The 26708-nt window shown below is 57.3% G+C and overlaps 1 protein-coding gene across 1 annotated transcript; it reads left to right on the forward strand.

Moving 5' to 3' along the window:
- Positions 1–300: 300 nt before the first annotated feature.
- MXRA5 (matrix remodeling associated 5) lies at positions 301–24031 on the forward strand. The gene is made up of 7 exons (XM_087813406.1): positions 301–509; positions 2843–3064; positions 6989–7118; positions 8732–9122; positions 10815–15788; positions 18227–19127; positions 22030–24031. Exons 1-7 carry the CDS (start codon positions 463–465, stop codon positions 23939–23941), a joined length of 8577 nt encoding a protein of 2858 aa, XP_087669532.1. The 5' UTR covers positions 301–462; the 3' UTR covers positions 23942–24031.
- The last annotated feature ends 2677 nt before the right edge of the window (positions 24032–26708 follow it).

Raw genomic sequence — 26708 nt, forward strand, 5'->3', positions numbered from 1 at the left:
TTCCCCCCACAAAGCAAGAAACCGTCTCCACCGCTGCTGGAACGGGCGCCGGGGTGCAGACTCTGCGGGCGCAGCTCCCTGCTTTTTCCCTCCCCTGCTCCGCCCGGGTCCCGGGACTTGCTCTGGGAGCAGCAATAACCCTCCCCAAAGCCGTGCGCCGCGTCCAGCCCGAGGGGCACAGGCGCGCCCACCCTGCGCCCGGCGCGATGAAGACGCGAGAAGAGGGCTGAGCGCAGAGCCGCGCGGCCAGGGTCCCTTGGCTCCGGCCCGCGCCCCGTCTCCCCGGGGTGGGGCAGGGTGGGGGTGGGCCGAGGCGTGGACTCCAGAAGCCTCTCGGCGCCTGTAATAAAAGGGCTCCGGCTCGCCTGGCCGAGCTGGGAAGCTGTGTCACCTCGCCCCCGGCCCCGGGAAGGACATGCCTCCTGCGGACCCCCAGGGGTGACTCGCGCCCCGACCCCGTGGATGCTCAGAGCGCGCTGCTCGCCTGGGTCTCTGCCTCCGAGGGACAGGTGAGGTCCCAGAGCCACCTGGGTTCCCGGGTGGGGGTGGGAAAGGGGGCGCAGCCGGGGATGGCGGGGCACGGTCTCTTTCGGCAACGGGCGCAGGGGTTTGGGGGAACAGCCGAGAAAAAAACAACAACAACGAGGGGGCATCAAGGCAAAGGGGCGTATTCAGCTGTTGCTGGTACTATAGGGGCTGAGGGGCCACTTGCCATCCAGGAGAGGCGCTGATGGAATCTGGCGGGAAGATGCCTGGAGTCGGTCTGACTTTGAAATCCGACCTCTGTCCCTTCTCCCCTTCCCTCCGTGCCCCCTAGGGACCCCTCACCCACCCACCCTCGGTTTCCAAGAAGCCGCCAACGGGACCCCCTAGGGAAAGCCACTGCGCCCCTGCGTTCCTGGGGGGAGCTCCGCGGCGGGGCCTCCTCCCCAAGCGCTCTGGCTCCCGGCGCGAAACGTCCCCTCCTCCCGCGACTCTTTCCCTGGAAAGGGGGAGACCTAAGGCGCGCCGTGGGCTGAGCCACGGGGAAGCTGGAGAAGTCATTATGTGGGAGAGGCGGCTTTCGGTGTCGGGCTCCCAGGGGACCCTCGGGGCAACCGGAGCCTCGTTCCCGGAAAGCTAGCGACCCCCCCCCCCCCCCCCGCGCCCTTGGCGGCGGGGGCGCGGCAGACCCGGCGCTGGAAGCTGGCCAGGGTCTCCGGGGCCGCGCGCGCCTGGCTGCTCCAGGTTTTGCGCGCACAGCTTTCCAAGGTTTGCTAGGGCGCATCCGGTGGCTTTTTGCAGGCTCCGGGGCGGTTTCCCCTTCGAGGTTCTTTGGGGTGCTCCGGGGCGCGAGATTTGGGTCCCCCCTGGGAAAACCAGGGAGGAAGGCAAGGGGACGCGGAGGCCACGTCCGCCGGTGGACACTGGGCGCGAGCTGGGATGCCCTGGGCGCAAGTCCAGAGCCCAAGTGGAGCGCTCAGGCGGGGGCGGGGAGGCCTGGGCGGGGGCCAGTCAGGAAACTCCCCTCTCCGCGCAGAGCCCTGAGCGCACGGTTCCAGGGCGCAGAGGCGGAGCCTGGACTGACTTTCACCAAAGCTGCTGCACAGTCAGCTCTTTCGGAGCAGCTGGAAGGCGGGACGGGCAGGGGCTTAGGAGACGCTGAGATCCTGCCAAAGAGGCCAAAGCTACGGATTTTTTTTTTTTTTGGTGCCTGTATCCTGCAGGAGCGGGCGTGGAGTTAGTAATCAGCGGTGAGCGCTTGCCCGGAGCAGGGGCGCATGCACGGACGCGTTTCTCTAGGGTGCCTTTTAGTTTCTGTGCGAATTACTGTTTTTATATAAACTTCAGAGGAGAGATGGCAAGAAAAAAAAAAAAAAATTGAAAAAAATGAGATGCTGAAGGCGTGGCCCAGGGGTGGAAATGCATCGCTGACATTCCAAAGAACGTAGCCTAATGCAGTTGAACAGCTTCCCTCCCTCCCTCCTTCCTTCCTTCCTATTTCTTTCCACCTCTCTCAGTTTTTTTTTTTTATCTTGTAATTTTTGTTGGCCTGAATATATTTCATCGGGCAATTCTTTCCCTCTTTCTCTAATGGTGGAGGTTGCAGAGGTTTCCCCAAAGTTCCTACCCCCTTCCGCCTCCCGGGGTGGGGCACGATGCTATACCTTTGGATCTTCCCATGAAATAAAAATGAAAGACAATTAACAAACCCACAAATGACAGAGTGAATCTCGCTCTAGTGAATGCCTCTTTGAGCACGTTAAGGAAAGATAATTAAAGCGTGAACGAATGTCACTGAAAGAGGGACATACTCCTGATAATAATGACCTCCTTGGGGGTGTTTTTTATTCAAGTACGTACAACATATCATGGCTCAGACAACCCCCCCCCACACACTCGCTCACAACCTACTGAGATTCCCAAATCGCAGACTCAAAGTCAGGAATTGAGCTACTGTTCTATAGCAAAGATTAACATTAACCCCGAAACGTTACAAAATTACATTTCGGACTTTTTGACTCACATATTTTAAGCGTCGCGGAAATCGGTCATCGTCAAGTCTCGGGAACCTTCAAACCATTACCCACAACTCCAGCAACATTTGCTGAACCCAAGGAAGGGCGACCCCGGCGATACGTACATCTGTCTGTTTTTCTAGCTTCATTTTTTAATTACAGTTGACATTCGATGTTACTTTGTATCAGTTCCAGGAGTACAGCCTAGTGGTTACAAAGTATCCCCCCTCGATATTTCCAGTAGGCACCTGGCACCGTACAGGCGGAATCTAATGAACAAAATAAACTGACAAAGCGCATCTGTTTTTTTTTGTTTGTTTGTTTTTTTGGTTCCACCCCTGCAGGTTGCCAGGGCCCACGCACCACCCCCGGGACAAGATGCCACCGTGGGCGCCCTGGAGAGCCCTCTCCGTGGTGCTGATCCTGGTCTGGGCGCATCTTCCCGCCGCGCGCACCTGTCCTCAGTCCTGCGCCTGCTACATCCCCACCGAGGTCCACTGCACCTTCCGCTCCCTGGCTTCCGTGCCCGCCGGGATCTCCAAACATGTGGAAAGAATCAATCTGGGGTTTGTACCACGTTTCCCGTCCCCCGGGGGGAGCGCATTTGCCTCTTTGCCTGCGCGTTTTATTTGGTTTTGCGCGTCCGTGTGCGGGTAACTGTTCCCGTCCCTGCTTTCACGCGTCGCTCTTTCTAGAACGATGGGCTTCTTTATGGGTTTTAGCTCTACCAGAGGGAGCGCCTTCGGGCGGTTACCTGGATGTATCCATGAGCTCTCAGCGCCATCGTGAAGTCTGATGACAAAGCATCGTGACCGAGTTCAACTGTAGAGACGTTTCCCTTGGCGATTCTTTAATATGTCAATAGAAACGCGCACGACACATGGATACATATAAGAATATATATATACATATTGTTAATACTCACCCGAACGTATTTTTTTCCATGGATTTTTAAAAATTTTTTAGAGATGGGGAGAAGGGAGGGAGAGAGAGAGAGAAACATCAGTGTGAGAGAGACACATGGATGGGTTGCCTCCTGCATGAGCCCCAATCTCTCAGGCAAGGATCCAACCGGCAACCAGGTCTATGCCCTTGACCTGGGAATCTAACCCAAGACCCTTCATTTCAAGGGCCCACCTGCTACCCACTGAGCCACTAAGGCCACTGGCTGGTGTGGCTCAGTGACTGAGCATCAACCTATGAACCAGGAGATCGCCGTCCGATTCCCAGCCAGGGGGCGTGCAGAAGGCAGCCGATCAATGACTCTCTCTCTCTCCCTTCCTCTGTCTGAAATCAGTAAAAACATATTTTTAAAAAGACAGTAAGACAGAACCTCCCCTAATCCACAACAACAGACCACTAAATCGTTTACGCAATAAAATCTTGGGTAGTGCGGTGACCTGACTGCCTGAAAACCCAGCCAGAAGGACAGTTGCTCCTTTGGGGGAAACATCTCGAGTTTGCCAGAGGAGGTGATATTCATAACTAACCCAGTTTCCTTTTTTACAGTCTTACCATTTATTAAGACCCTTTTTTAGCGTATTATCGCTTGAGATACTTTTGCATAATATTAAAGAAAAGTTAACTAAGGAGTAACTTTCACGGGATGTAGAAGGAATACATTATTTCCATCCCGCTTAATTTGCAACATGACCTGCCACATTTCTAAGTTACATTTATATTCTCACAACACAACACTGTTTTTTGTCAGGTTTGTTTGTTACTTTTTGGTTAATTTCCTCCCTAGGAAATTGTTTCTATTGATCATTAGAGAGAGTGGAAGGGAGGGAGAGAGAGAGAGAGAAACATCGATGGGAGAGAAACACATCCATAGGTTGCCTCCCGTATGCTCCCCGACCAGGGCTGGGGATACAACCTGCAACCCAGGTACATGCCCCTGTCCGGGAATCGAACCCGAGACCCTTCCTTTTGAGGGCCGACACTCTAACCACTAAGGTGAGGGCTCACCGGGCACTGTTTTTGAAAACCAATCTCAAAGCAGATAACAAGGTTGGTATCGTGTGTTTTGTTGGGGGTGGCGGGGTGTAAAAAAAATAAGAATGGTGTCCAATAGAGATACAGCTCGGGGGTTGCTCATTTGAGTTTTAGCAATCTGGAAAGAATTCAAACCTCTCCGGGAATGAGGGATTCTAGGCAGAGCACTAATGAGAAGTTTTAACCCCACACAGATGTTTTTAGGGTTCCCAGTCAGCGCTGAAGGAGAGGTCTGCTGTTTCCTGTTTGGACGGCCCCAAAGCTTTTACCAAAAAAAAATTTTTTTTTAATTACTTTCCAGATATTTTTGAGCAAACAAAAGAAAACTGTCACTCGGTGTCAGATTTATAGACCTTTGAATATTTGCCCCTTGTTGGAAACACTGATTTTGATAACATTTTTCCTGTATCCGTGCAGCAGTTTTGCATATATTTCTGATGCGAAAGGAAGCATGTCACTCAGTTGGTTAGGTAGCCAGGAACTGGCCATCAATAGGTGAGAAAGACACTCCCTACATCTCTGCTGGGTTTTGTGTTTTTTGTCTTTTTTAAATTGATTGATTTCAGAGACAGAGAGAGATTTGTGGTCTCACTGATTCATGCAGTCACTGGGTGATCCTTATATGCACCCTGAGCAGAAATCGAACCCGCAACCTTGGCATATCGAGATGATGCTCTAACCAACGGAGCTACCCAGCCAGGGCTCTTCCAACGCCACTTCCTCACCCGATACCCTGATGTTCTTTACTGTTTCCAGACAAATCTCAGGTTCCAAAAATGGAAAAAAAGTGTAGATGTTGCTATGCATTCACTTTTTTAAAAAATATATATATGTTTTTATTGATTTCAGAGAGAGAGAAACATCAATGATGAGAGTCATGGATCGGCTGCCTCCTGCACGTCCCCTACTGGGGATCGAGCCCGCAACCCAGGGCATGTGCCCTGACCGGGAATCGAACCCGTGACCTCCTGACGGTCAACTGCTGAGCCACACTGGCCGAGCTAAACATTTCCTTTTTGTGTTCACTGCCCTGGACAAATTTCGTTGCAGGATCCTCATCAATGATAAACAGATGAGGTGGTGCCTCAGCCCAAAGACTATCTCGTATCCCATCTCAGCTCTAATTGGAATATAAATTTCAGAAATAATCTAAAACAGGTTTTTTTGGGTATTTTTTCTTAAAAAAAGTTTATCGCTGAAAAGTGCTTCGGAAGGCTTTCGGGGGAAGTCATGAGCCAGCTATTGACTTCAAAATCGGGGTTTCTGGGTTTAGGCGCACGTGTGTTCCGGAGAAAACTGGAACTCGTTAGCATTTCCTGCGTTTAGCGATGAGCCCTTCCTCGTAATTCTCTGCACATCTCTTTCCTGTTATTGAGGTGATAGGAGAAGTCATAAAGTCAGGCTAGATATGAATATATATATATATATATATATATATATATATATATATATATATATTTTTTTTTTTTTTTTAAATATGTTTTTATTGATTTTAGAGAGAAAAAGAGGAAGGGAGAGGGAGAGAGAGAGTCATTGACCGGCTGCCTCCCGCACGCCCCCTACTGGGGATCGAACTCCCAATCCGGGCAGGTGCCCCAACCGGGATTCGAACCCGCGACCTCCTGGTGCCTGGGGTGATGCTGAGCCAACTGAGTCGTTGCAGTGTAACAACGGGGCCCTGGCTGGCGTCCGTCCGTGGTCAGAGCATCGGCCTGCACACCGAAGCGGCGCACGTTCAATTCCCGGTCAAGGGCATGTGCCAGGGTTGCAGGTCCACCCCCAGCCCTGGTCCAGGCGCGGGCGGGAGGCCACCCACCGATGTGCCTGTCTTTTTATACTCGGAGCTACTCCCGATGCCGGCTTTTTCCTTCCGCTCCTGGGGGCCGCGTGTCCCGCATTACCGCCGCTCTTGTACGGCGCAATTTCCTACAATTGGCCATTTCGACTGGCTCCTTTCAAAAGTAAAAAAATTGTCTATATTGCCCCAAATATCCGCTGACCGCATCCACATACGCCAACTCACAACCCCCTAGCAGCTATGCCCGAAATGAACAGAAGCTAATAAGAAGGTGCCACGGTCCTTGGGGGCCCCAGAAAGAGACGTGTGCATTTTTTTTTTTTGGAACGGCATCAGTAAAAGCTCAGAATCGGGCCGGCCGGTGTGGCTCAGCGGTTGAGGGCTGTCCTGTGCGCCGAGAGATCGCCGGTTCGATTCCCGGTCAGGGCGCCTGCCCTCGATCCCCAGTAGGGGGCGAGCAGGAGGCGGCCGATCCCTGACACTCTCTCCTCAATAATGTTTCTCTGTCTCTCCCTCCGCCTTCTTCCGTCTATAAAAATCAATTTATAGATTTAAAATCAATTTATCAATTTGTAGATTAACAGCCAGAAGCACAAAAAGCTCAGAATCCGCGTCGTTGCTCCGTTGTTTCTCTGTAGGGTCGGCTGGGGAATCTTTCCCGCATGGGGTCACCCGGGTGCGTGTTTTGTTTTTTCAGGTTTAACAGCATCCAGGCCGTATCCGAAACCTCGTTCGCGGGGCTGACCAAGCTGGAGCTGCTCATGGTTCACGGCAACAACATCCCGAGCATCCCCGACGGGGCGCTGAGGGACCTTGGCTCTCTCCAGGTAACGCCGGGCGTGGAGAACCAGTCGTCTCCGTGTAGCTGCTGTTAATGCTCCGTCGGGGGTATTTTCTCCTGTCAATTCTTAGAGAGACTGGAAGTGTGTGGGAGGAGAGAGAGAGAGAAAAACATCGACGCCAGAGACAGACACGTCAATCGGTGGCCTCGAGACAGGGCCCGGGGATCGAACCCGCAACCCAAGCATGTGTCCTTGACCGGGAATCGCGCCCGAGACCCTTTGTCGAGCTGGCCGGCGCTGTAACCGCGGAGCCGAAGCGGCCAGGGCTAGAGCCCTTCTTAGCTGTAGCCTCCAGGACCACCCATGACTATATATAAAACACTAGAATGCTCTCTGGACATGTATAAAATAGACTTTTTTATTTATTTTTTTATTTTATTTTTTTTTTATATTTATTTATTTATTTTTAAACATATCTTTATTGATTTCAGAGAGAGGAAAGGGAGGGAGAGAGAGAGACAGAAACATCAATGATGAGAGAGTCATGGATCGAGCCTGCAACCCAGGCCTGTGCCCTGACCGGGAATCGAACCCCGATCGCCTGGATCCTAGGTCCAGGCTCAACCGCTGAGCCATGCCCGGCCCGGCTAGACTTTTTTCTTTAAACATGAGAAACGAGCTCACGGATTCGGTTTCTTTCGCGGTTATTTGTTCAGCTCGAAACGTATCCGTCTCCTCTCTGGCGTGGGTTTGGAAGGTCGCACGTTCGTCGCCGCGTTACTTGTGATAGTCAAGACACGGTGGCAACCTCGGGGTCCGTGGATGGACGAGTGCTCCCTACACTCGGTGGAATACTACTCGGCCCTGAAAAAGAATGGGACCCGACCATTAGCCACAACCCGGATGGGCCTAGAGGGTGTCGTGAGCCCCGTCCGAGAAAGACAGGCGCCCCATGAGCTCACTTACGTGTGGCATCTAGGAAGCAAAGTAAACCGATAAAACAGAAACAGACATAGATGCAGAGAACAGAGGGGCAGAGTCGGGGGGCTGGGGCGAAAAGGGGGGACGGGGTTGAGACGAATAAAGGGGCAGTTACAGGATAGACCTGCCACTGCGAAGCTCAGCACCGGGGGATACAGCCAATAATATTGTGATCACGACGCGTGGTGCCCGGTGGGCACTAGATTTATGGGGGGGCATTGCTTTGTAAGTTATACAGATGTCTAAGCACCGTGCTGTGCACCTGAAACGCATATAAAAAAATATTCTAATAGACAATAAATTAAAAAAAAGCAAAAAAAAAAAAAACAAGCTTCATTGCTCCCCTATGCTTTGCATCCTTTCTGTTCCCGTTTGAAAATTATAACCCGGATTTTTTCTGCGCTTCGCCCCCCGCTTTCCAGGTTTTCAAGTTATAACGACACGTGGTGCCCGGTGGGCTCTAGATTTATTGGGGGGGCATCGCTTTGCAAGTTATACAGATGTCTAAGCACCGTGCCGTGCACCTGAAACGCATATAAAATAATATTCTAATCGACAATAAATTTAAAAACAAAACAAAAGCAAGCTTCATTGCTCCCCTACGCTTTGCATCCTTTCTGTTCCCGTTTGACAGTTATAACCCGGGTTTTTTCCGCGCTTCACCCCCCGCTGTGCAGGTGTTCAAGTTCAGCTACAACAAGCTGAGAGTGCTCACCGGGCAGACGCTGCAGGGCCTCCGGAGCCTGGTGAGGCTGCACGTGGACCACAACCAGCTCGAGTTCATCCACCCGCAGGCCTTCCGGGGCCTCACGGCCCTGCGCCTGCTGCACCTGGAGGGCAACCAGCTGCGGCACCTGCACCCGGGCACCTTCTCCACCTTCGCCTTCCTGGATTATTTCCGTCTCTCCAGCGTCCGGCACTTGTACCTGGCAGAGAACCGCCTGCGGGGCCTGCCCGAGGGGCTGCTGCAGAACATGCCGCTGCTGGAGAACCTCTACCTGCAGGGCAACCCCTGGGCCTGCGACTGCGAGATGACCTGGTTTCTGCGCTGGGAGGCCAAGTCCGCAGGTAACTGCGCCGGGGGGCGGGCCCGTGGCCCCTCGCCTCCGCGGGGAAGCCGCCCTCTCCAGCCGTCGGGTGTGGCTTCATCTTTCTAACTTTTTATATATATTTTTTATGGATTTCAGAGAGAGAGAGAGAGACTCATCGATAGCTTGCCTCCCACATGTGCCCGGACCTGGCCCGGGCATCAGATGCATTGCCCGGGAATCTGATCCGAGACCCGCGGGTGCGCAGGCCGAGGGTCTAACCACCGGGCCGGCCGGCTAGGGAAGGATTAACAGCAACAACGAAAAACATGTTCCTAGTCCCCAAGTTTCTCCATCGGGAGAGACGACAGCATCCGTCGATGGCATTTTAAAAAAATAAAAATAAAATAGTAATGATAATTTTTAAAAAGGGCCCCGAGAAGCCTGGTTTCTGCGCTGGGAGGCCAAGTCCGCAGATAACCGCGCCGGGCGGGCCCGGTGGGCCCCTGGCCGCAGGTGTCTCGCCTCCGTGGGGAAGCCGCCCTCTCCAGCCGTTGGGTGTCGCTTCATCTTTCTAATTTTTTTATATATTTTATATATTTTTTTAATTGATTTCAGAGAGAGAGACTTATCAATAGCTTGCCACCTGCATGTGCCCGGAACTGGCCCGGGCATCAAATCCATTGCCCGGGAATGCCATCCGAGACCGTCAGGTGCGCAGGCGAGGCTCTGGCCAGGGCGGGATGAACAGCAACAACGAGAAATGCGTTCCCAGTTCCCGAGTTTCTCCACCGGGAGAGACGACAGCATCCGTCGATGGTATTTTAAAAAAATAAAAATAAAATAGTAATGATAATTTTTAAAAAGGGCCCCGAGAAGCCTGGGTTCGGCGCAGGGAGGAAACCATTTGGTTACGTAGACGACCATGTGAGGGGTCGAAATAGACGCCGACGAAATAGACGCGCCAAGGAAGGGCTAAGGCAGAAGCAGGTTAGCGGGGTTATTGGCGGGAAAAACGAGGGGACGTCTGTGATACTTTCAACAATAATTTATTTTATTTTATTTTTTTGTTAATAACGATATTTTTTTGCATTGATTTTTTTAATGACAGCGGCCGGGCGGAAGGAACGGGAGAGAGATGGAGACGGGACAGAGGCACCTCGACGGGTTCCCTCCCGCACAAACCCCCACCGGGGATCAAACGCTCAACCCGGGCGCCTGCCCCTCGGCGGGAATCGAGCCCTCGACCCGTCTTTTCAAAAACGGGAATAAAATTTAAAAAAGGAATCCTTTATAAGCTTTAAAGCGCTTCTGCGGATTCTAGAAAGACAGTTCCTGAGCGGCGTGTTAATATTATGAAACCGCGTTAAAAAAAAAAAACCGCAAAAAAACCAGGTAGTGACCACGCACTTGCCTTAAATTGATTTTGAAGACCAGAAATGCAGCCACAGAGGCGACGGGAGGGAGACGCCCAGGCCTGGGGAGCGTCCGGCCTGCGCCGGCCACGGTCCCGGCGCATCGTCAGGTCTCGGCGACCGCAGGCTGGACTCGAAATCCGACAAATCCAGGCGCTTTTCTCATAGCTCATTTCTTAAAATTTTAAGCGGATCCCTGCGTGCGGCCCGCAAACGATGCTCCTGAACATCCGAAGGGCCCTGGGCCGAAAGCAAAGCCCCCCCGGCCCCGGGCCCCCCGACGTCGGTTCACCGCGTCTCTGTGTTCTCTGTTCCAGGGGTCCTGAAGTGTAAGAAAGACAAGGCCTACGAGGGCGGCCAGTCCTGCGCGGCCTGCGCCAGTCCCCGGGCGCTGCGGGGACAGGAAATCCACAAGCTGGCGGACGTCCCCTGTCGGAAGCCGGCCATCGAGTCGCCCCTGAGGCTCAACGACAGCCGCAGCGACGCCGAGGAGGCCGAAGACGAGGACCCGGACGGCGTCGGCGACAGCGACGACGGCTGGGTCCCCCCCGACGGCTTCCCGGCCCCGCCGTGGCACGTGGCCTTGAACATGACCGACGAGCACGGGAACACGGTGAGCCTGGCCTGCGGCATCCGCAAGCCCCGCGGCGTCTACGGGATCCGCGTGAACCAGACGGAGAGCCAGGAGCTCGACGTCAACGCCACGGTGGCCTTGACCTTCGCGTGCCCCATGACGCGGGACAACTACGAGAAGCTGTGGAAGCTCATCGCCTACTACAGCGAGGTCCCCGTGAAGCTGCGCCGGGACGGCCCGCCCGCCCAGGAGCCCGGGGCCGCCGCCCGCTACCGGCAGGACGCCGAGGACCAGGACGCCCTCTACTACACGGGCGTCCGGGCCCACGTCCGCGCCGAGCCCGCGTGGGTCCTCCAGCCGTCCGTAGAGCTGCAGCTCAACCGGCGCCAGAGCAGCGCCAAGCAGGTGCTCCTGTCCTACTCCTCCCGCGTCGCCCTGACGGCCCCGGGCGGCGACGCGGGGCAGGCTCGCGGGCGCAGCTGGGTGATGATCGAGCCGGGCGCCGCCGGGCGCAGAGCCCAGACGGTCCTGGAGGGGGCGACGTGCCAGCTCAGCTGCAACGTGAAGGCCTCCGAGAGCCCGTCCATCTTCTGGGTGCTGCCCGACGGCGCCGTCCTAAAAGCGCCCGTGACGGACGCGGACGGCAGGTTCTCCATCCTCACCAGCGGGTGGCTGAAGATAAAGGCGGCGGAGCCGTCGGACTCGGGCGTGTACCAGTGCGTGGCGCGGGTGAGGGACGAGACGGACCGCGTGGCCTACAGGGTCCTCGTCCAGCCTGCCGACGCCCCGCCGTCGGGCGGGCGCCCCGTGACGGTTCGGAAGAACCCCGGGGACGCGGTGGCGTTACCCTGCCGGGCCACGGGCGTCCCCGAGGCCCAGCTCAGCTGGATTCTCCCCAGCAGGAGGATCGTGAGCGACTTCGCCAACGCGTCCCAGGCCCACATGCTGCCCGACGGGACCCTGTCCATCCCCAACGTCCAGCCCAGCGACAGCGGCTACTACACCTGCGTGGCCGTCAACCGGCGAGGGGCCGACCGCTTCACCGTGGCGGTCGCCGTGAATCACAAAGGGCCCGGGAGGTCGTCGAAAAGAGGCCGGCGCCCGGGCTCAGGAGGCACCGGCGGCGACGGGAAGGCCCTGTCGAGGCTCCAAGGCGACGTCGTGGACGAGGGCGGCTCCGGCCTCGACGGGGACGATTTCGCTGCGAGGAAAGTCCCGCACCCCAAGGACCCCAAGGCGCCCGTCCAAGGAGCCGAACCCAGGAAAGGCCGCAGGAAGCTGAAGCCCTGGAAGGGTTCGGAGAAGGAGCCGCCGGAGACCAACGTGGCCGAGGGCCGCCGCGCCTTCGAGTCCCGGCGCAGGGTCAGCATGGCCAACAAGCAGATCACGCCTGAGCACTGGGCCGATATTCTAGCCCGCGTCCGCGGGAAGAACCTCGCCAAGGGGACAGAGGCGCCCGAGGCCGCGACGACCGCCCCGCCTCCGTCCGACGGCCTGCAGGTCACGCCCGTTTCCCCCGTCGCCTCGCCCCCCGAGGTGTCCCCGGCGCGGACCGCGGGCGGTGCTGACGAATCCTCGGCTGATGCCCTTTTCTTTGGGTACGAGGAGCCCCTTTCTAGCGCGGCGCCCTCGCCCGGCGTGCGACGCGGACACGGCCAGGGCGGCGGCCTCGGGGCTGAAGCCAAAGCGACCAGCAGCACGGACCTGGGAGGATTTACCGGCCACGACCACAACCACGACCACGACCACGAGCACGACCACGACCATGACCACGACCACGATGACAGCGACACGTCTCCCGAGGAGACCGACGAACGTCCGCTTGTCCCCGACGTTCACGCCACGGGGACCGTGGCCCCCACGTGGGCACACGAGGTGCCTCACGCTCCTTCCACATCGCCCATCCTGGACGCCGTCGACGAAGAGCCCGTCGGTGAGCCTGTTGCCACGGAGGCCCCGTCCCCGGTGGGCGCTGGACCCACACTGGAGCCTCCCTCGGGCGCCGTCTTGTCGGGGGAGCCGGATGTCGTGCGATCCGTCGAGCGAGAGCCGGGGATGAACTCGCAACCGGATGGCGAATCGATGAAAGCGGCGGCCTCCGGGCGCCTCGCTGGAACCCCCACCTTGTCCGCGGTGGACGCCCGGACACCCGAGCCGTTGGCAGACGTCACGTTAGGGGCACCGGACGTCCCAGGACAGGGACAGATGGACGAGCAAGCGGGTGGCCTCCAGCTTCTGCAAAGCACCTTGAGTACCGGAGGCCACCCCGTGACAAAAGCGGGCGCAGAGAGGAGACCCCCAAAGCTCCCGGGGGGAGATCGGCCCCAGACAAGGCCCCCCGACCCCGGGAGGCCCGAGAGTGAGCGTCGGGGCGTTGAGTCTAACACTCCGCCCGGCCCCAGCCTGGGAATGGACGGCAGGGTCACCCCGTTTCCGAGCCCCGGGGGAACCGCACGCGGTCGTCTCCTGGACCAGGACGGCGCCACGGCAGGTGCCACCACGCCCGCCCTGAAGGCCTCTTCGCCGTCGTCGGCGCCCGCCCTTCACCCTTCCCGAAAAAGACCCAGCGGGAGGCGGCGACCACGACCCCACAAACCCCGACAGCGACACAGACAGACCCCGCCCACGGCGCCCGCCCCGGCGGACACCCCGTCGACCCGGCCCCATCGGCCGCCTGAAGATAAGACCCGCGAAGCACCGGGTGGCCTGCTGGTTCCTACGGTCGCGGTCCCCGGATACATGGCGACGACGGGGAAGCACGCCGAGCCCGTCACCAGGGGATCCCCGCGAAGGAAACACGGGAAGAGGCCGGGCAGACACCGGTACGGCACGTCCACCCCGTCCGTGTCCAGGCCCCGCCGTCCAGGACACGAGCGTGAAGATCTCACCACCTCCAGCCCGGAAGCTGTCCTGGTATCTACGGCCGCGTCTCCCCGCACCGGGGACCCCCGTGAGCGCGCCGGAGGGGCAGAGCGCGGGACGGCCACCCCAAAAACGCATCTATCCCGTCACACGTCCCAAGAGATGACGCCCGCCGCATACACGCCCACATCAGGCACTTATACTGTGGCCGATACAAGTGACCGTCAAACTGACCGTTTCATCGCCGGGGAGTCGCTCACCAACGTCCCGTCGCCGTCTGGCTCCGAGGGGTCCATTGGCGGAGAATTTAAGAAACAGCCCCCTTCTCCCCGCTTTCCAGGAACCGGCGGCCGGGATCCCCCGCCGGCGAGGCCGCAGACAGACGCGCCTGTGACCGGCCCGTCGGAAACCCTCCCAGACCCGTCAGCCCTTTGGAAAGAGCCGGGGGACCCGGGGGTTCCCTCGGAGGCGTCCCCTTCGGCAACGGCGGTCCCCACACGCTTCCCACGGGAAGATAGTGTCGCTTCGACGGCTCCACCCGGCGCAAACGGAGAGTCAGCATCCGCCGTGACGGCCCGGGGTGATCCTGGAACCGCCCCAGCGACCGTTGTTTCTGAAATGAGACCCCACGGCCCGCCTCCCGCGCCCGCGCCCACGGAGGAGCCGGTGTCCCAGTCCCCGTCCACGGCTCCTGTGTCTCTGGTCACAGCCACGGCGAGGCCCACGCATCGCCCTCCGGGAGCGTCTCCGGTGCCAACGGCTCCCGACGAGAACGCGTTCCTCAATCACGTGGGGATCCCAGATGCCCCGACCCTCCCCGCGAGCAACGAGGGGATGCCGCTGGTGTGGAGCGGCAACGAATTATCCACCTCGTCTCCCAAAGGCGATGGATTTCACGTCACCTCAAGGCAGGAATTGGGGAAGGAAGCTTTCGACGATGGGACGCAAAACAGCCTCCCGCGCGGCCCGGGGGGGCCCCCCCAGGATGGGAGAGTCCACGTCTCCCACCCTCCGGCCAGAGTCCCCTGGCAACCGAGAGGGACAGCGAGACCCCCCCAAAGGACCACACAAAGCCCCTTGGGGTACCCGGTGACCCTCCAGCCTGCCCGTCACCTGACCAACAAGCCGGGGATAACCGCGTACCCCTCAAGGGTCTTGCCAGACAAAAAGCACCTGGCGACCCCAACACTGTCCAGCCCGACGACTCCCGTTGGCCCGTGGCGTCCTTCCAGGCCGGGTAAGGTCACGGACCGCGGCACGGGCTGGTTCCACGCCGAGTCCAAGGCGTTCGGAAATAACGACATCCCAGACCTGCGAGACGTGGCGGGCTGGCTTCCCGGCTCCCGAGTTGCTCGCCCTTCCGACGGGAGACTCCCTTTCGTGTCCAACGGGACCGTCTCCTTCGCGCGGTTCGGGGTGATGCCAAAGCCCCAGGCACCCACCTCTCCGGCGCCAGGGGTGAGAGACAGAAACGTCAACCCGGGCGCCTACAATAGGATATATTCTCAGGGCATCACCCACGTGGACTTCGGTCCCCCAGCTCCCCCGTCGTCACACCGCCCGAGGACCACGTCGCCGCCCTCACCCGACACCCAGCACGTCCCCACCCGGGGCGCCATCCCTTTCGTGACGTCCGCGGGCCCTCCGTCCAGGAGCCACCACCCCAGCAGCGCAAAGCTCTTCTCGGCGGCGGGGGGACCGCCCGCGTCCAAGTTCTGGACCCTCGGCGAAAGGCCCCAGATTATCACGAAATCCCCTCAGACCGTGACCGTCGCCGCGGACACGGACGCCATCCTCCCGTGCGAGGCCACGGGGAAACCCACACCTTTCGTGACGTGGACCAAGGTTTCTACAGGTAGGGCGCTGAAGCGTCGGCATTTCCACCGGGGCTTGGTGTCGGGGGTTGAACCCACAATCCCGGGTACGCGGGATTCGAACCAGGGACCCTTCGGTCCACAGGCCGATGCCCGAACGGCACCCGCCGGGGCTTTGATTTCAATCTAGAGATGGGGTTGTTTCCGTTGCCTACGGGCACCAGACCCCAATAGAAATGTATATGTCTCCCCGTCTTGGACGAGGGAAGCCTGAGATCCAGACGTGGGCAGGGCTGGTTCCCCCGGAGGCCCGTCTCCTTGGCGTGTAGATGGCTGTCCCATCCCGTGTCCCCACATGGTCGCCCTTCTGTACATGCGTCTGAGTCCTCATGTCCTTTGCTCCTAAGGACCCCGGTCCCATGGGATCAGGACCCACCGTAAAGACTTAATTTTACCTTAGTTACCTCTTTAAAGACCCGTCGCCGAAGACGGTCCCACCCTCGGGCCTTGGAAGTGAGGCATCAACCTATGATTTTATTTATTTATTTTATTTTATTTATTTGTTTTTAAATATATCTTTATTGATTTCAGAGAGAGGAAAGGAGAGGGAGAGAGAGACAGAAACATCAATGATGAGAGAGTCATTGATCGAGCCCACAACCTGGGCATGTGCCCTGACTGGGAATCGAATCCCGATCGCCTGGATCCTAGGTCGATGCTCAATTGCTGAGCCACACCCGGCCGGGCAAAAATCCTTTTATTTTAAAATCCTTACCCGACGTTGTGTTTTTCATTGATTCTAGAGAGAGAGGAAGGGAGTGAGAGAGAAACAGAACGATGGCCTTCCATCGAGCCCAAGACCCCTCAGTGCTCCTGATGATGCTCCAACCCACTGAGCCACACCGGCCCGGCTGTCGTTATTATTATTTTTGATGCATTGATTTTAGAGAGAAAGGCACAGAGAGAGAGAGAGAGGAAGAAACATTGATTTCCACTTATTTCCACTTATTGATGCATCATCGGTTGATTTTTCTATGTGCCCCGATTGGAGATCGAACCGGCAACCTCACTGGATCAGGACGACACCCTAATCCATGGAGCTACCCGGCCCGGGATTACAGAAAATTATTTTTAAAAAAAAAAAGACGCAGAGAAAAATTTCACCATTAAAAGAATAGGCCATAGTGCTATCAAAGACCCAAAAACCTCACAAAGAATGTCTTAAAAAATAATAATTTAAAAAAAAATCAGGCTTTTCCAGTTTTTAAATATAGGATTTATTAGTCTTCAGGCCTGAGGAGGCCAACCGGTCAGGGATGAGCGACACAGAAAAGGTCGTTGGTTCCTCACTGTTCCTGGAGCAAGGGACACGCCAGGACGTGCAGGGCCACACGGGGAAGCACCAGGGCCGGTCAGATGCCACCTGGAGTTTCCACCCAATGCTCAGCTCCAGCAGATGGAGCAGAGGATGGTCGGCTGAGTTGGCTCCCCCGTCAGCCTCAGGAGCAGGCTGGGCAGAGGCGGACGGTGGCTGCAGGCCTGGGGCGTCCCTGCGGCCAGCCCGGGGAGCTCAGCGGGGACAGGAGCCATGCAAACGAGGCAGAGGCCGGGCAAGCAGGGATGTACCTGCGGTGATGGAAATGAATGCAGGGGCCACCTTGGGAGCACCTGGGGCTGGGAAGGCTTCTAGAATCTTCTACGAAATCTACACGGGCTGCCCGAGTTCTGGGATTCGGTGTCAGGGTCAAGTACAGGGAAAGAAAACATTTTCTCTGCCCCGCGCCGGAGGTGGGGCCGGCCCTTGCTTTTGTGGTTTCGGACGTGAAGAGAATGATTGTTTTTTTTTATTGAGAGCATTACGGACGGCCCTTTACTCCCCACTGACCTCTCCACGTCCACTCCCACCCCTCCCTTGGCCTCCCCTATACTATTGTCTATTTCTGTGGGTTTTGCATATTTGCATATAAGTTCTTTGGTTCATCTCTTCCAGTCCCCTCTGCCCTCTGAGACCCCTCCGTCTGCTCCATGCTTCCATGTCTCTGGCCCTATTTTGTTCAGTTTATTTTGTTCATTAGATTCCACATATGACTGAGGCCATGGGGCACTTGTCTTTCTCTGCCTGGCTTATTTCACTCAGCATAACCCTCTCCAGGCCCCTCCCTGCTGCCCCTAAGGGTACGAGATCCACCTTTTTCTCAGCTGCATAGTATTCCACGGCATAGATGTACCACAGCTTTTTTAATCCGCTCGTCTACAGATGGGCACTTGGGCTGTTTCCAGATCTGTGGTGACTGCAAATTGAGCTTCTGTGAACATCGGGGTGCCTAAGTTCTTTCTGATGGGTGTTTCGGGGTTACTTAGGGTATATTCCCAGAAGTGGGATCCCGTGAACAGAACTGTGGACAAGCCATCGTTGTTTGGTCTTTACCGAAAAGCCGTGTGTCTCAGGAACCTCACTGTCCCTGTGTTTGGCTTCCAGGAGCCCTCATGACCCCCAACACCCGAGTCCAGCGTTTCGAAGTCCTTAAGAACGGCACCTTCGTCATCCGGAAGGTGCAGGTGCAGGACCGCGGCCAGTACATGTGCACAGCCAAGAACCTGCACGGCGTGGACCGCATGGTGGTCCTGCTGTCCGTCTCGGTTCAGCAGCCCCAGATCGTGGCCTCCCACTACCAGGACGTCACCGTCTACCTGGGGGACACGATTGCCATGGAGTGTCTGGCCAAGGGGACCCCGGCTCCCCAGATCTCCTGGATCTTCCCGGACAGGAGGGTGTGGCAGACCGTGTCTCCGGTGGAAGGCAGGGTCACCCTGCACGAGAACCGCACCCTGTCCATCAAAGAGGCGTCCTTCGCGGACCGGGGCGTGTACAAGTGCGTGGCCAGCAACGCGGCCGGAGCGGACAGCCTGGCCATCCGCCTGCACGTGGCGGCCCTGCCGCCCGTCATCCATCAGGAGAAACTGGAGAACATCTCCCTGCCCCCGGGGCTCAGCATCCACATTCACTGCACCGCCAAGGCCGCGCCCCTGCCCAGCGTGCGCTGGGTGCTTTGGGACGGCACCCAGATCCGCCCTTCCCAGTTCATCAACGGGAACCTGTTCGTCTTCCCCAACGGGACCCTCTACATCCGCAACCTGGCGCCCAAGGACAGCGGGCGCTACGAGTGTGTGGCCGCCAACCTGGTGGGCACCGCGCGCCGGACGGTGCAGCTGAACGTGCGGCGGGCCGCGGCCAACGCCCGCATCACGGGCACCTCCCCGCAGAGGACCAACGTCCGCTACGGCGGGACCCTCCGGCTGGACTGCAGCGCCTCCGGGGACCCCTGGCCGCGCATCCTCTGGAGGCTGCCCTCCAAGCAGATGATCGACACCCTCTTCAGGTACGTGCGCCCGGCCCTGGCTCGCCAGAGGAGCGCCTGGCTCCTGCGCCCGCCTCCCCTTTGCGCCCTGGGGACAGGCCCTGGTCACCTCTTCGTGGAGCGAGGGACCTCGGCCAGGACGGAATCGCCCAAACCAACCTTTATCACCTACGCTCCCCGCTTTCCCACCCAGCACCCCGAACAAAACAAATACGTGTGTGTGTATTAGCCCGCACCCACGGCTATTTTTTTCCGGTGATTTTTTTAAATTTTAAGACAGTGAAAGGGACAGAGAGAGACAGAGAGAGACACATGGATCGGTGGCCCCCCCGAAACCTGCCCGACCAGGGCCCGGGGATGGCACCTGCCACCCAGGTACATGCCCTTGACCAGGAATCGAACCCGAGACCCCTCGGTGGGCAGACCAATGCTCTTAACCACCGAGCAGCACCCGCCGGGGCAAATAGCTCCTGTTTTAATCATAATTTTCAACTGTCCTTTTAATGACAATATCGGCTGAAGCGATCGACGTTCACAGGTAATTTCTACAGAGCACACGGGAGCCTCGGGTGTTTAAATCGCAGCGATGAAGGGGCGTCGAGCGAAGTGTTGAAGGCGGGACATTTCTGTCTCCTCAGCTGCTTTATTTTTATTTATTTATTTTTTAATATGTTTTTATTGATTTTTTTTTTAATATATCTTTATTTATTTCAGAGAGAGGAAGGGAGAGAGAAAGAGAGACATTGATGATGAGAGTCATTGATCGGCCGCCTCCCGCATGCCCCTGACTGGGGATCGATCCCGAAACCCGGGCCTGGGCCCTGACCTGGACTCGAACCCTGATCGCCTGGATCCTAGGTCAACGCTCAACCGCTGAGCCACGCCCGGCCTGGCTTAATTTTTAAATTTTTAAATTACAGCTGACGCACAGTGTTAGGTTCGTTTCGGGTGCACGGCCTCGGGATTAGACACTCATGCAACTTACACAGGGATCCCCCCGATTATTTCCTTCCACTCTCTCTGCAAAGCAATGGAAAAAATATATATATATCCTCAGGTGAGGTTTTAAAAATAAAAAGAAAATAAAAGAGCCCGGCCGGGCGTGGCTCAGCGGTTGAGCTTCGACCTAGGATCCAGGCAATCGGGGTTCGATTCCCGGTCAGGGCACAGGCCAAGGTCGTGGGCTTGATCAATGACTCTCTCATCATCGATGTTTCTATCTCTCTCTCTCCCTCTCCTGTCCTCTCTCTGAAATCAATAAAAATATACTTTAAAAAAATATAAAATAAAATAAAATAGGTGCTAATTGGCAAAACAGAATGAAGGAAACACCCCGGGTGCCACGGGGGAGATGCCCCGGGTTTACGGAGCATCATCAGCATCCACGGACCCCCCAGCTCAGGCCGGAGGGGACCTGTTTCCCGTTGCCTTTGGCGCGGCCGGGGTTGCGTTCGCCGTGACCAGATGACAACCGTGCCCCGTTTTCAACTGGTATCTCCCGGTGAATCAGAAATCATCCCGGCAGGTCCGTGATTTCCATTTCATCTCCCGCGTGAAGGCCATGAAACAAGCCACGTGGGTTCCACGAAAGGGCGGCCTCCCGGCCCTTCGGACACAGGGGACGCCGTTTAAAATTCACGTGTCACAGCGCCCGGGGGACGCGCGGGCTCGCGTGCGGCCCCGAGCTCCTTGGTTCATCCTGATTACGATCGGAACACGTTGGTTCACGTTTCAAAGTGTTGACAGAAACAGGAGCCTCTGTCCAATTTTCTTTTTTAATTTTTTTTTATTAATTAATCTGAAGAGCGAGGGTGTTTTTTCCGTTGATTTTTATAGAGAGTCTAAGGGAGGGGTCAGCAGGGGAGAGAGAGATGCTGACGGGACAGACGCACATCGACGGGCGGCCGCCCGCCAGACCCTGCAGCAGAGACTCACGCCCTGGGCCAGAATCGAACCCGAGACCCCTCAGTCGGGGGGCCGACGCCGTAACCACGGAGCCACCCCGGCCAGGGCTGGGCAGATCTTTGGCTTCCGACCCCGAGACGTATTCAAAAAATCTTTCTCGGCTTCACCCCCACCTGACCGCACGCCGTTAGTAGTTGCTTTTTTATTAACGACGAACCTCCGATGACCACGTGGAATTCAATCCTGGGCAGGGGACGTGCTGGGTTCTTTTGTTGTTTTTTTTTAAAAAATAAATAAATCCAGCACAGTTCCAGACGTAGAATCGCATGGTGTTGAGAAAGGAGTTCAGAGATCACGCCCTGGCCGGCGGGCTCCATGGTCGGCCTCGCGCATGGGGAGGTCCTGGGTTCGAATCCCCGGTCAAGCGCACGTACCTGGGTTGCAGGTTGGATCTCCGGGCCCGGTTTGGGGGGGACGTGCGTGCAGGAGGCAACCAACGGCCGTGTCTCTCACACGTCCGTGTTTCTCGCTCTCCCCCCCCTTCGCCCTAATAGGGCTGAAGACTTTCACTGCATTTCACGTTTTTGGGGTTTTATTTTTCTCTCAAGATTTTTTATTGATTTTTAGGACCAGAGGAAGGGAGAGAGAGAGAAACATCGGGGATGAGACGGACTCACGGATCGGCTGCCTCCTGCACGGCCCTTTCCTGGGGTTTGAGCCCATAACCCGGGCACGTGCCACCACCGGGAATCGAACCCCAACCTCCCGGTTCCTAGGTCGGTGCTCAGTCCGTAGCCCGGCCACCCAAAGGTGGCTCGGCCAGGGAGCTCCTATTTGCAGTAAACGCGTAATTTCCGTATTGGGATGAGGCCCCTCTACCCCGTCCAGGCCACAGAAACCACCAGGCACGTGGCAGGAGCAGGTGCGCGCGGTTACCGTTCTGGGACCCGCGTGGTCTGCGTCCCAGACACCGCCGCGGGGGGACTGACACCTCGTTTCTTTTCTCTGTGCCCATCAGCTTCGACGCCAGAGTGAAGGTGTTTGCCAACGGGACGCTGGTGGTGAGATCGGTCACCGAGAAGGACTCCGGGGATTACCTGTGCGTCGCCCGAAATAAGGTCGGGGACGACTTTGTGGTCCTCAAGGTGAACGTGGTCATGCAGCCGGCCAAGATCGAGCACAAAGAAGGCAACGACCACAGGGTCTTCTACGGCGGCGACCTCAAGGTCGACTGCGTGGCCTCGGGGCTGCCCAACCCCGAGATCTCCTGGAGCCTCCCGGACGGCAGCCTGGTCAACTCCTTCATGCAGTCGGACGACAGCGGCGGGCGCGCCAAGCGTTACGTGGTCTTCAACAACGGCACCCTCTACTTCAACGACGTGGGGCTGCGGGAGGAAGGCGACTACACCTGCTTTGCCGAAAACCAAGTCGGGAAGGACGAGATGACCGTGCGCGTCAAGGTGGTGGCCGAGCCCGCCGCCATCCGCAACAAGACCTACGCCGTGGTCCGCGTCCCCTACGGGGACGTGGTCACCGTGGCCTGCGAGGCGAAAGGCGAGCCCACGCCCAGGGTCACCTGGCTCTCTCCGGCCAACAGGCCGATCCCCGCGTCCTCGGAGAAATACCAGATCTACCAGGACGGCACGCTCCTCATTCAGAAGGCCCAGCGCTCGGACAGCGGCAACTACACCTGCGTGGTCAGGAACAGTGCCGGGGAGGACCGGAAGGTGGTGTGGATCCAGGTGGACGTCCAGGCGCCCAGGATCAACGGGAACCCCGATGCCATCACCACCGTGCGCGAGATCGCGGCCGGGGGGAGCCGGAAACTCATCGACTGCCGGGCCGAGGGCATCCCGACCCCCAAAGTCCTGTGGGCGTTCCCCGAGGGCGTGGTGCTCCCGGCCCCGTACTTTGGGAACAGGGTGACCATCCATCGCAACGGCACCCTGGACATCAAGAGCCTGCGGAAGACCGATTCCGTGCAGCTGACCTGCATCGGACGCAACGAAGGAGGCGAAGCCAAGCTCGTGGTCCAGCTGACCGTCCTGGAGGCCACCGAGAAGCCCGTCTTCCACGACCCGGTCAGCGAGAAGATCACCGCCATGGCCGGCCACACCATCAGCCTCAACTGCTCGGCCGCCGGCACCCCGACCCCCACGCTCGTGTGGGTGCTGCCCAACGGGACGGAGCTCCCGAGCGGCCAGCGCCTCCAGAGGTTTTACCACAAGGGCGACGGGAAACTGCACGTCAGCGGCCTCTCCTCCGTGGACGCCGGGGCCTACCGCTGCGTCGCCCGCAATTCCGCCGGCCACACGGAGAGGCTGGTGTCCCTGAAGGTGGGGTTGAAGCCGGAGACCAGCCCGCAGTATCGCAACCTGGTCAGCATCGTCAACGGGGAGACACTGCACCTGCACTGCCTCCCGCCATCGGGGGGCCGCCCGGGGCGCCCCTCTTGGACGCTCCCCAACGGGATGTCCCTGCAGGGTCCCCAGACACGGGGACGCTTTTCCCTGTGGGACAACGGCACCCTCACCGTGCGCGGGGCCTCCGTGTTCGACAGGGGGACCTACGTGTGCAGGACGGACACCGAGCACGGCCCGTCGGCGGTCAGCTTCCCCGTGATCATCATAGCGTACCCCCCGCGGATCACCAGCGAGCCCACGCCGGTCATCTACACCCGGCCCGGGAACACCGTCAAGCTCAACTGCATGGCCATGGGCATCCCCAAGGCCGAGATCACCTGGGAGCTGCCGGACAGGTCACAGCTGACGGCCGGAGCCCAGGCCCGTCTCTACGGACACAGGTTCGTCCATCCGCAGGGGTCGCTCACTATCCAGCAGACAACGCAGAGGGACTCGGGCTTTTACAAGTGCACGGCCAAAAACATCCTGGGCAGCGACTCGAAGACGACCTACATCCACGTGTACTGAGTCGGCGGCGGAGATGGGGGGCCGGGGGACCCACAGGTTTGGCCTGGGAAGCCGGTCGGGACAAAGCCTCATGTGTCGGGAGCCCTCGGGTGCAGAGTCCGATTCTAAACGCCTTGGTCACGGGGCCCAGGGGCCCCCAGGTTGAGCTGCATTTTCTGGTGGATCCTGACCTTGACCTTGACCTTGACCTCGACTGGTAGGTGTTGGCCGAAGGAAGCAACGCGTAGACCGGGAAGGCGGACTCGGCCTCTCATGTTTACAGGACGCCGCGTGCAAATTGGAGATTTTCCGTGGGACTGACGTCGGGGCCCCTCGGATGCCCGAAGCGGCGTCTGGAGGGCCCACGAGGACCGTTTGCCGAAGAGGAACCACCGGAGGGATGAACGGCGCCTGATGGTCTCACCTCGTTAACCCGCTGCAGTTGGAAGCGTCGACCTTTCGAGAACCAGTGCCCACCTTCCCGTTACAGCGCCCGCCGCTTCCAAACTCCAGTCGGCCCCAGAAGAGCTTAGAAAAGAAATGTGTTTTTTTTTTAATGTACAAGTTTCCTACAATCCAGCTACCGTTTTATATGAACGACTCTTTTCTACGCCCCCTCCTGGAACTCTCTTTTTATATAAATATATATATATTTTTTTTGGTTTCTAATTAGACCATGAGCCTAGAGAGAGAGAAACGCTCTACGTCTCATGAAAAATAATAAATTATTGGTCTTTACAAGACTTGAATACGCTTAGAGCAGCCCTGGAAATGCAAGTAGGAAATTCTTGCCCGAGTTCCTTCCGATTCCGACGCACCTTGGTTCTGTTACCTTTTCCAGGAACGTGGGGGGGATATTGCGTTTCCCGATTTATGAAGTTGAAGACCTCTCGTGGGGGTGCAGGGCTGAAGGGAAGGCGAGAGCTGAGACAGGACCCCGAAGAACCAACCCCGAGACGTCACCCCGCAGAGCAAACCCCGAGACGCCCGAACGAGCTCCCCAAAGTCTCTCCCCCTCGACCGTGTGTCCGCAGCAGAGGGTAGCAGGCCCCGTATTTCCGCGGCTGCTTGACTGTATTTTTTAAGGCCCACACCATGTACATTTGGATAATAAAATGACATTTTCCAAATTACCAGGCAGTGTCAACATGGGTGATTTTTCAAGTACAAAAAAAAATGGGAATTTGGGCTTGAATCAGAGGGGCTGGGCCCACCTGGCGCGGCTCCGCGGCTGAGCATTGTGCCATGAACCGGGAGGTTGGGGTTCGATTCCCGGCTGGGGTTGCGGGGTGAGGGGATGGATCCCCAATAGGGGGCGTGAAGGAGGCAGCCGATCAATGTCTTTCTCTCTCATCAATGTTTCTCTCGCTCTCTCTCTCCCTTCCTCTCTCGCTCTAAAAAAATTTTTAAAAATCAATTAAAACGTATGTTTTTAAAAATAATACGCTAACTACATGCTTTGTGATCGCAAACGCAGCCCGTCTGGATGAAGCTACCAGACGGGAAACGATGGCTCCAACCTGGAACTGGATGGAAAATGCAAGATGTGGGGGCTCCCGAGGGAGCTTTTTCTGAGCTTTTTTTTTTAATCATGAAAATCCCAAGTGCATGTGAGCAGTTTGGTGAGTGGGTGGCTGCCAGCAGGACCGGAGGTTTCTCGGGGTGCGAGCAAAAAGGAGGGAAGAGCTCAGGGTCCCTGTCACAGGGCAGACAAGGTTTTGAATGCATGTGGCATGGGCCTGCCCCTTAAGGCTGGTGGGTGCCCACAAGGACCTTCCTTTTATGTGGGTGTCGGATCACAAGGGCACCACCCGCTTGATAGGATTATTGAGAAAACCACTGAGATGACCTCTGGACGGTGGTAAAACAAAGGCCAGAAATCCTATTTAAAAATTTTTTTTAAATCCTGCAATTGTGCCCAAGGCCTAGTGACGTAACACAAGTCGTCTGGGAGAAAAATATACATTTGTGGGTGATATTTTTTTGTAAATCCTAAACTTAGGATATTTTTTTTCCATTCTTTTTCCAAAAGAGAGTGGAAGGGAGGGAACGGGGAGAGAGAGAGATGGGTTGCCCCCCGCAGGCACCCTAATGGGGGTCAGAGAGCGAACCTGAAACCCAGGGCCATGGTCTTGACCGGGAAACGAACTCACGACCCTTTGCTGCTCCAGGCTGACGGTCTAAGCACCTACCCATGCTGGCCGGGGGCTGCACAATTTTATTTTGTTTTGTTTTGTTTTTAAATATATCTGTATTGATTTCAGAGAGAGGACAGGAGAGGGAGAGAGAGAGAAACATCAATGATGAGAGTCATGGATCGGCTGCCTCCTGCACGCCCCCGACTGGGGATCGAGACCCCAACCCGGGCCTGTGCCCTGACCAGGATTCGAACCCCAATCATTTGGATCGGAAGTCAATATTCAACCGCTGAGCCCCGCCCGGCCGGGCCACAGTTTTGTTTTTGAAAACCCTCTACGAGGCGACTTCGTTACGTCAAAGGAGAGCCCGTCCCCGGCCGGCCTGTGGGAAAGATGTCAGGCGGGGAGCGTGCAGACAGGAAAACAGAGCCCAGGGGTGTTAGCAGAAGGTCCCGATGGCAGCGCGTCTTGTACTGACGGAGATACGGAGCCGAGAAGCTCCCCGGGGCAGGCGGCACCGGAGACAGGGGTCCCCCAGGGTTAAGCCGAGGCGGGGAGGCCGGTGGCCACGGCTGAGAATGAATATCTTCTCTTCTGCCTGCCTGGCTTCCACGCTCTTGTTCGTCCATTTCATTGTGCACCCCAGACAG

Source organism: Miniopterus natalensis, chromosome X, assembly GCF_054644295.1.
Source record: "Miniopterus natalensis isolate mMinNat1 chromosome X, mMinNat1.hap1, whole genome shotgun sequence".
Lineage (NCBI taxonomy): Eukaryota > Metazoa > Chordata > Mammalia > Chiroptera > Miniopteridae > Miniopterus > Miniopterus natalensis.

Bases quoted from the DNA above. Each gene is read 5' to 3' on its own strand.
- MXRA5 (XM_087813406.1), top strand. From the start codon at position 463: ATGCTCAGAGCGCGCTGCTCGCCTGGGTCTCTGCCTCCGAGGGACAG. The intron at 9,123-10,814 runs GTAACTGCGCCG...TCTCTGTTCCAG, and splicing joins CTGGGAGGCCAAGTCCGCAG to GGGTCCTGAAGTGTAAGAAA. The intron at 15,789-18,226 runs GTAGGGCGCTGA...TTTGGCTTCCAG, and splicing joins GTGGACCAAGGTTTCTACAG to GAGCCCTCATGACCCCCAAC.